This window comes from Atta cephalotes, assembly GCF_000143395.1.
Source record: "Atta cephalotes unplaced genomic scaffold scaffold00094, whole genome shotgun sequence".
Classification (NCBI taxonomy): domain Eukaryota; kingdom Metazoa; phylum Arthropoda; class Insecta; order Hymenoptera; family Formicidae; genus Atta; species Atta cephalotes.
In genome coordinates, this window is record NW_012130158.1 from 62,406 (window position 1) to 71,898 (window position 9,493).

A 9,493-nucleotide genomic window follows, 5' to 3' on the forward strand; every position below is an offset into this window, starting at 1 on the left:
TTGTCAGTTTTTTTAAACTTTGATGCTTTATTCTATTATAAATGTATAGTAACTTAAATTATATTTGTGTCCATATAAATAAATATCATTTTAAAGCGCAGATTCCACTCTACTTTTTTTTATATAACGTTTTTATTTTAGTTAATAAAATATGCTATGAATTGAAGTATTATTTAAAGCTGAAGACTAGAAACCGACATTATTTTTTATCAACCTAATAGATTAAGAATATAGTTACTATAGGTATAATTATATTTATATATTGGGAGTACAAATTAGTTCGGTCCGTTTCCCTAAAGATGGCTCCAGCTGTTGTGAATGGTTCATAGTAACAACTGATTTTGGCGGTTTCAGAGAAGTTAAACATCTGCTAATAATATTCAGTTTATATCGCTTTGAGTTTCATACAAAAACCTTTTACTGTGTTTGAAATGTCGAATTTTGTGTTAACCAAGCAGCATTTGCGGGAGGTTTTTCTATTTTAATTGGAAGAAAAGTGCGGCTGAAGCCCATCGAAGTTTATGATGACTCCAACTGATAAATCATGTAAGGAATGGTTTCGACGTTTCAAGAATGGAGATTTCAGCGTTGCAGATAAACCTCGCTCTGGACAGCCCAAAAAATTCGAAGACAAAGAAGATTAGAGGCATTACTCGAAGAAGATCAGAGTCAAATGTAAGAGGAGCTTGCAGAATCATTGGGGGTAACTCCTGTTCCTGTACGATTGAGAGCCATGGGAATGATTCAAAAACAAGGGTGCCTTATGAATTGAAACCGAGAGATGTTGAAAGGCGATTTTTCACTTGCGAACAGCTGATTCAAAGACAATAGAGAAAAGATTTTTTGCATCGGATTGTGACTGGAGATGAGAAATGGATATTCTACGACAACCCCAAGAAGAAAAAACTACGCTAAGCCCGGTCAATCGTTGACCTCAACATCAACACTACAGCCGAATATTCATATTTGATTCGAAGATCATGCTCTGTATCTGGTGGGACCAAAAGGATCTGTTTACTATGAGCTGCTGAAACCTGGCGATTCCATCACGGGCGATCGGTATCGGCTACAATTGATCGTTTGAGCCGTGTATTGCGAGAAAAACGGCTGGAATACGAGCAAATATATAATAAAGTTATTCTTCTTCATGACAACGCTCGGCCTCATATCGCTAAAGTCGTAAAAAAATATTTGGAAACACTTAAATGGGATGTTTTACACCCACTGTATTCTCCGGATATTGCTCCTTCTGATTACTGGTTGCTCTGAAGGATGCAGCACGATTTGGCAAGTCACCGATTCATTTCTTTCGTAGAAATCGAAAATTGGCTCCAAACTTGGATCGCCTCCAAAGACGAGTCATTTTTTCGAGATGGAATTCGAAAATTGCCTGAGAGATGGGAAAAAGTAGGCAGTAATGGATAATACTTTAATGGATCTGTTCATTCATTTTGTTTTGAAATAAATACATTTTTGAACGGATTTGTACTCGAACTAATTTGTACTCCCAATATGTATACAGGAAAATATAGGATCTTTCAATAGAGACGAAATTTGTTAGATCATAGTAGCCATGTTGTTAAAGTGATATCTGTCAAATTTGTTGTGAATTGTTTAGTAGTGTATGGCAAATCACTATGGAAGGTCATAGTGTTGAGGAACATGTGCAAATCATAAAATTTTATTATCAAAATCAGTGCTCCGTTCGAGAAACGTTCCACGCATTATGTGATTTTTATTCTCGCCACAACCGTCCTGTCGAGTCGACTATTCGACGTTTGGTGGCCAAATTCAAGTCGGTTCAATAAATAATCAGTACGTCGTCGAAACGCAAGGTCTGCTGAAAACATCGCTGCTGTACGTGAGAGTGTACGGGAAAACCCGAGGCGGTCAATTTCTCGTCGTTCACAAGAACTTGGCCTTTCTGCGACTTCAACTTGGCGAATTTTGCGTCGGGACTTGGGTCTGCACCCCTATAAAATTCACTTAGGAACTTAAGGTAAACAACCATAGAACGCCGTGTGTTCGCTGATTGGGTTCTGGAGCAGTTGGAAGTTAACCTAAATTTCGCCAAACAAATCATCTTTAGTGATGAGGCCCATTTTTGGATGAATGGATATGTGAACAAGTAAAATTGTCGAATTTGGGACGATACCAATCCACATGAGATACACCAGCTCCAAATGCATCCCGAGAAAGTCACTGTTTGATGCGGATTTTGGTCTGATGGAATTATCGGTCCATATTTCTTGCAAAATGAAGCGGGCGTTGCCATAACCATCAACGGCGAGCCCTACAGATCGATGATAAACAACTTCTTGTGGCCTAAAATGGATGATATGAATACCAATAATATGTGGTTCCAACAGGATGGCGCTACATGTCACACACCGCATGCCACGATGGACATTCTGCACAAGAGATTTGAGGGCATGGTTATCTCGCACGGCGGCGACGTGGCCGAAATCGTGTGATTTTTAATGCCTTTAGACTTCTTCCTTTGGGACTATCTTAAATCGCAAGTCTACGAATAAACCACAAACAATTGATGCTCTCAAAGTCAACATAACAAACGCCATTCAGCCAGATTTATGCGAGAAAGTCATCGAAAATTGGACTGCCCGAATACGTGTCACCAAGCGAAGCCGCGGCGGACATTTGAGCGACGTTATATTCCATACTTAATGCCATAAAATATTCTTTCAAATAAAAAAAAAATTGAGTGGATATCTCATACACAACTTGTTTTATTTACAAATCGAATGTCTTTATTGAAAGACTCTATATATATTTTGTATTGCATCATTGCATTGTCGTGTCTATTTTATTTTACCTGCATATATTAATTTACAATAATTCTATTTTATTTGCATAAACATTTTCAAAAACTTGAGTAATTTATTATAGAACAATATTATTCCTAATAGCACAAAGTCGATTCTAAGTCGACTCTGAGTCGACTATAGCTTCTAGAAAATAGACGTCCGTAAGTCGACTTTAGACGACTTGGAGACGTCCCTCAATTGGAGAAGTCATACAATGTTCCACTTTAAAGACGACTGTAAGTTGACTTTAAGTCAACTATTCTAAGCTGCGATCCAATTTATGGCCACAACGCTCATGAACAGCATTCATCCTTGTTTAAATAATTAAACAACAAAGAAATGATTCCATATTTAAGCTTTATGAACATAAATCGCACTAGATGTCCTAAAGTCGATATTGGAAGAATGTCTGTACAAAGTTGACTTACAGTCGACTATAAAGGCCTGACTTAGCAAAGTCAATTTACAGTTGACATCGACGTTTGTATTGTTAGAGATCGCTAATAATTGTATTGGGAGTATAAATTAGTTCGGTCCGTTTTTTTGTGCATTTATTTCAAAACAAAATGAATGAACAGATCAATTAAAGTATTGTCCATCGCTGCCTACTACTTTTTCCCATCTTTCAGGTAATTTTCGAATTCCATCTCGAAAAAATGACTCGTCTTTAGAGGCGATCCAATTTTGGAGCCAATTTTCGATTTCTGCGAAAGAAAATGAACTTGATGAATGACTTACCAAATCGTGCTGCATCCTTCGGAATAATCAGTAATCAGAAGGAGCAATGTCCGGAGAATACGGCGGGTGGAATAAAACATCCCATTTGAGCGTTTCCAAATATTTTTTTACGACTTTGAGGCCGAGCGTTGTCATGAAGAAGAATAACTTTATCATGTCTTTGCTCGTATTCCGACCGTTTTTCTCGCAACGTACGGCTCAAACGAATCAATTGTAGCCGATCGCCCGTAATGGAATCGTCATTTCAGCAGCTCATAGTAAACAAGACCCTTTTGGTCTCATTAGATCAGAGCATGATCTTCGAACTATGAATGTTCGACCGCGGTGTTGATGTTGAGATCGATGGCAACGATTGACCGGGCTTAGCGTAGTATTTTTTCTTCTTGTCGTAGAATCCACTTCTCCAGTCACAATCCGATGCAAAAAACCTTTTCTCTGTTGTGTTTGAATCAGCTGTTCGCAAGTAAAAAATCGCCTTTCAACGTCTCTCGGTTTCAGTTCATAAGGCACCCAATTTCCTTGTTTTTGCATCATTCCCATGGCTCTCAATCGTATAGAAACTTGTTGAGTTACCCCCAATGATTTTGCAAGCTACTCTTGCGTTTGACTCTAATCTTCTTCGAGTAATGCTTCTAATTCTTTGTCTTTGAATTTTTTTGACTGTTCAGAGCGAAACTTGTCTTCAACGCTGAAATCTCATCTTTGAAACATCGAAATCATTCCCTATATGATTTATCAGTTGGAGCAGTGTCATCATAAACTTCGACAAGCATTCGATGGGCTTCAGCCGTACTTTTCTTCCAATTAAAGCAGAAAATCGAAACCTCTCGCAAATGCTGCTTAGTTAACATAAAATTCGACGTTTCAAACACAGTAAAAATCAAGGTTTTTGTATGAAACTTAAAGATATCAACTGAATATTATTAGCAGATGTTTAACCTCTCTGAAACCACCAAAATCATTGTCATCACTATGAACCATTCACAACAGCTGGAGCCATCTTTAGGGAAACGGACCGAACTAATTTGTACTCCCAATATTAAAATATTTATTATATAAATTTTCTTCAAAATGTTCCTGTATATAACTGATTATGTTGTTCTATATGATAATAAGAGTTTACATGAGTATATTGTGCTCTTCTGGAAAATAAAATTTATTATATAATAAGATCTCCAGCTAACCAAAATTGATAATAAATTATCGAATAGTCAATTTCTGGATAGTTAATATAATAGAATAATAGAAATATTTTCTATTTCTGTGTTAACTTATTGGGCACTGATAACAATAAGATATCTTTCAGTCATCAATGCTATATATATAATAAATAACTTAACAAAGAAGTGGAACATTAATCATACAGAAGTTGACTATTCGATAATTTGTCAATTTTAGTTAATTGGATTAATAATAGTCCATTATTTTCGAGACAATAGTCAACTATTAGTCGACTATTAATAGACTTTCAGATTTGATTAAAAAATTGACTTCTCTAGTCTACTTATAGTCGACTTTTTTTGACATTCGTCAAATATTAATCGATAACATTCGAGTTGACTTTGAAGATTTGATTAAAAAATTGACTTCTCCAGTCAACCTATAATCGATTTTTAGTCGATTTTGTTTGGATGAAGATGACTTTCGGAGAATTCATTGAAAATCTTTGAAAAGTAAAAAACCATGAAAAATCTATCTTTAGAAACATCACTGAAGTTGTCACTCCCGAATTTCATTTCAAATTTAGAGGCTTTTAGACACTTGGAAGGAGAATTTGCTGATAATTTCTTAATTTTTCTCAAAAAAGTCTTTGAATGTTACTAAAAATCTCTGACAAATGATTGTAAACATTTTCAGTCAGAAATTTTCAGACACTTTTTTCACCAGAGATATTGGCCCGAATTCAGAATGCGCTTTTATCGATAAAAGTGCGCTTTTAACTCTGAAATTCTATAGTATATATAATGTAAATTATAGTATACTATATCGTTGTAAGCGCGTTTTGAACAGTCCATTATGTCTATGGTCTTCTTTCAGATTTCTTTCTGCTGCTAAACATATACTACGTTTACATTCTTTACGCTGATGTTATAACATCGATGTTAGGAAACTGGCCAATCACTAACCTAATTTTCACCAACCTAATTTTAAATCGGATCAGAATGTAAGAACCAACTACAGTTGATTCCCTTGTCATTCGTAACAGAGGAATACTCGATTGTAGTTAGTTGATTCTTATATTCTGATCCACCCTCGGTGGAATCTAGGCCACAATCATTCCATTCTTCAGAAGAATAGCTATGATTGGCCAATTTCATAACATCGATGTTGTAATTTCGACGTAAAGCGTGCCTTGTAATAAAGATCATAGATTAGTATTCATAGTCAGTTCTTATTTCAAGACCGTCTTAAGTAACGTCTTAAATACTAATGCAATCCTCTGATTGGTTCATTACTTTTCAAAACTGAACTTAAGATGGTCTTGAATATAAGATCTAACTATGAATACCAACCATAGAGAGCCTCACAGGGAGAGTGGCAAATTATATCACGTGAATGCCCACGTCCAATCAAGATGAGGCCAGTTTTCTCCAATCTCTTCCATGCTTATGGAACTTTGATGCTCATGTCTAATCAGAGGAGACGGGTAATGTGTGTATAATTTGCTACTCTCTCCCTGTGAGGGAAGCCCTCTATCCAAACATTGTTCTATCTCTTTCTAGATTTATCAAAATAATCTCGATGCTAAGGCCCTACATATAATGGAAGAAATATTAGGAATAGGCATAAATATTGTATTAAGTAATTATTGTATTAAATATTATTTTAACCTATCTGAAAACCGCATATTCCAATATAACTGGTATGTATCTGATAGGTTGAAATCTTAATATTTATTCCTGTTCCTAATATATGTTCTATTGTGCGCAGACCTTAATCTTAATGCTCCGTCCAATACTATGGCTGCGTGTTATTTAAGACTGCTTTTACATGCAGCGTAACTTACGTAAGCATAACTTGCGTCAGCCAATCAAATCGTATTAAATTATCAGCTACTATGTATTATTTTAGTTGAAACTTTAATGCTCACAAGGCAAGGTGGAATATCATTCTTGTCATTTAGGATGAAATCACACGATGCGGAAAAGAGCAATCAATTAGCGTTATTCGGAATAACGCAAAATAACGCTGCTTCCATGACGCATTCTCTAGTCTCATTCCGTAATTGTCTTCTGCACCGTGTGATTTCACCCTTAGGGTATATTTACTTACAAACTTGCTAGCTGCATAAACGTATGCATAAAGATAATTATCCAATCACATTTTACACGCGTTTTTATATGAGAAATGCGATTGGATAATTTTCTTTATGCGGTTATGCAAGTATGGATATACCCTTATCAAATGTTAATGCCTGTTCTACAATAGAATCGCAAATTTTAAGCCGTAAGAAATTGGCCAATCACAGTTAAATGTGAGAAAAATAATCAACTATGATTGGTTAATTTCTTACGACTTACAAGTCTATTGTAGAATAGGCCTCAAGGACAAACGATGCTTGCGAGTATTTATCTTCAGATACTGTACGAATTATTTCATTGGCTGCTGAACATCTAAAGATAAGTTTAAGAAAGTCTTAAATACAAGGTCAAGGACTATGAATATGGACACAAAACTGCCAACTGTGTAACGTTAAACACCATGTTCGCATCAGATACATCGGAATACATGGTTTCTGATAAGTTGAAATTATTTATTTCAAATTTCTTATTTCTTCTATTATGCGCAAGGTCTTATCGACATTCATACAGTGAAGATTCAGGGGCTTCGCACAATAAAAGGAACAGGAAATAAATAGAGAATAAGAATTTCAACCTCAGAAATTATATATTCCACAATACATAATTTCTGATATTTGAAGTTGAAATTATTATTCTTTGTTCCCTGTTCCTTTTGTGCGGAGCCCTTCAGAGAGAGATGCTTGTAAATTGCACATTGGTCTGTTTTCTGTGTTTCTGCACTAGACTGCGCTAGAATTTTCTTTCTCACTTTCGACAAATATCAAACATATACCTATTTCATTTTAAGTTCCAAAAGTGTAACTAATTCAGTCATAGAAAACAGACCTCATGTTATCCCTTCTACTATGCGAGCGTTAAGTGGAATGCAGCCTATATCGATGGATGATACCGTGACACATGTTTGGTATACATAAGTATCGCGAATTTGACTTAACACTTTGTGATTACTTAATTGTTACTAAAAAAGAAAATTTTGCATTAATTCGACATCTTATAGGTATAACGTATTAATATATTGCTGTTAAAAGGAATAAATATGCCTCAATACACAAGTATGTATTCAACCAAAATAGAATCTCTAACCTAAAAGTTTATTCTTATTCAATAATCGAACACAACAGGCAATATTATATCTTTTTAGCTGTATTTTATAGCTAATACATGTCAATTTAAAAATAACTGATCTAATTTTATTCTAAAATTGTGGAAAATATAATCTGAAATATATCTAAAATATATGTTATAATTGACAAAACAGTCTAACAAAATTTAATTCTTAATTTGTATACTGAACTTCGTAATGTAATTAAACTATCTGAATCTAATTTTATTTTATTTATGTGTGATATTACTTGTATCATATTATCATCAATTAAAGTTTGGAACGTTGTAGTGGAAGATTTTGAAAAATATTTTTCACAATTGTATTATATTTATCTAATTTGTCATATTTTTACAATTTCTTTGTTCATTTATTTTTACTCAGATATTATATTATCAATATATATTTCAGTTAAAGTGAAATGGGGCAAAGAGCTCTTTTCTAATATAGAAGTTAATACCGAGGAAGATCCAATATTATTTAAAGCACAGCTCTTCGCATTGACTGGAGTTCAACCAGAGAGACAAAAAGTTATGCTAAAAGGAATGACACTTAAAGATGATGATTGGGGCAATCTAAAACTTAAAGATGTAATAATAAATAATTATAGCTAACTTAATATATAATGATGTTTAATAAAAGATTTATGATTCATTGTTATATTAGGGTGTTACAATACTTATGATGGGTTCTAAGGAGGAAGATGTACCAACAGAGCCAATAGAAAAGCCAGTGTTCTTGGAAGATATGAATGAAGCTGAATTAGCTACTGTTTTAGATTTGCCATCTGGTTTACTTAATCTTGGCAATACATGTTATCTAAATGCAACGGTACAATGTTTAAAAACTGTACCAGAATTACGAGAAGCCTTGAAAATTTTTTCAGGAGGTTGGACTACAGGTGCGAGTTTATCAATAACTGCACAAAGTATAACTGCATCATTAAGGGATTTATATGACAATATGGACAAAGGAACAGCTAGAGCACCACTTGTTTTGCTTCAAATGTTACATTTGGCTTTTCCAAGATTCGCAGAAAAAACTGAACAGGGTATATTTCAGCAACAAGATGCAAATGAATGTTGGACAGAGTTAATTAGGATGTTGCAACAAAAGTTGCCTGCAAAGGTTATTAAACATGTTATGTTAGCAATTTTTTAAAGCTTTAAATTACATTACTACTTATTTATTTGTAATTATAAAATCATCATTGGAAGCATTGTATATTTGTAACAGAACAATCCAGATGTGTCAGAAGATAATAGTAAAGCCTCTAAACCAAGATCATTTATTGAACAATACTTTGGAGGTATATTTGATTATGAGTTGAAATGTACTGAATCCGAAGATGAACCAGCCACTATTGGAAAAGAAGAATTTTTACAACTGAGTTGTTTTATTTCGACTGATGTTAAGCATATGTATTTTGGACTTAGAAACAAAATGCAGGAACAAATAACAAAAATGTCTTCAATGCTTGGAAGAAATGCCACTTATACAAAAACGGTAAATTTATATATATATAT

The 9,493-nt window shown here is 34.3% G+C and overlaps 1 protein-coding gene across 1 annotated transcript in view; it reads left to right on the forward strand.

Moving 5' to 3' along the window:
- The first annotated feature begins 7,901 nt into the window (after nucleotides 1–7,901).
- LOC105624900 (ubiquitin carboxyl-terminal hydrolase 14) overlaps nucleotides 7,902–9,493 on the forward strand; it is an 11,153-nt gene continuing 9,561 nt past the window's right edge. Inside the window, exons 1-4 of the mRNA XM_012206245.1 lie at nucleotides 7,902–7,917; nucleotides 8,379–8,557; nucleotides 8,634–9,095; nucleotides 9,204–9,473. Coding sequence (XP_012061635.1) covers nucleotides 7,902–7,917; nucleotides 8,379–8,557; nucleotides 8,634–9,095; nucleotides 9,204–9,473 — 927 coding nt within the window. The remainder of the gene's footprint in view (nucleotides 7,918–8,378; nucleotides 8,558–8,633; nucleotides 9,096–9,203; nucleotides 9,474–9,493) is intronic.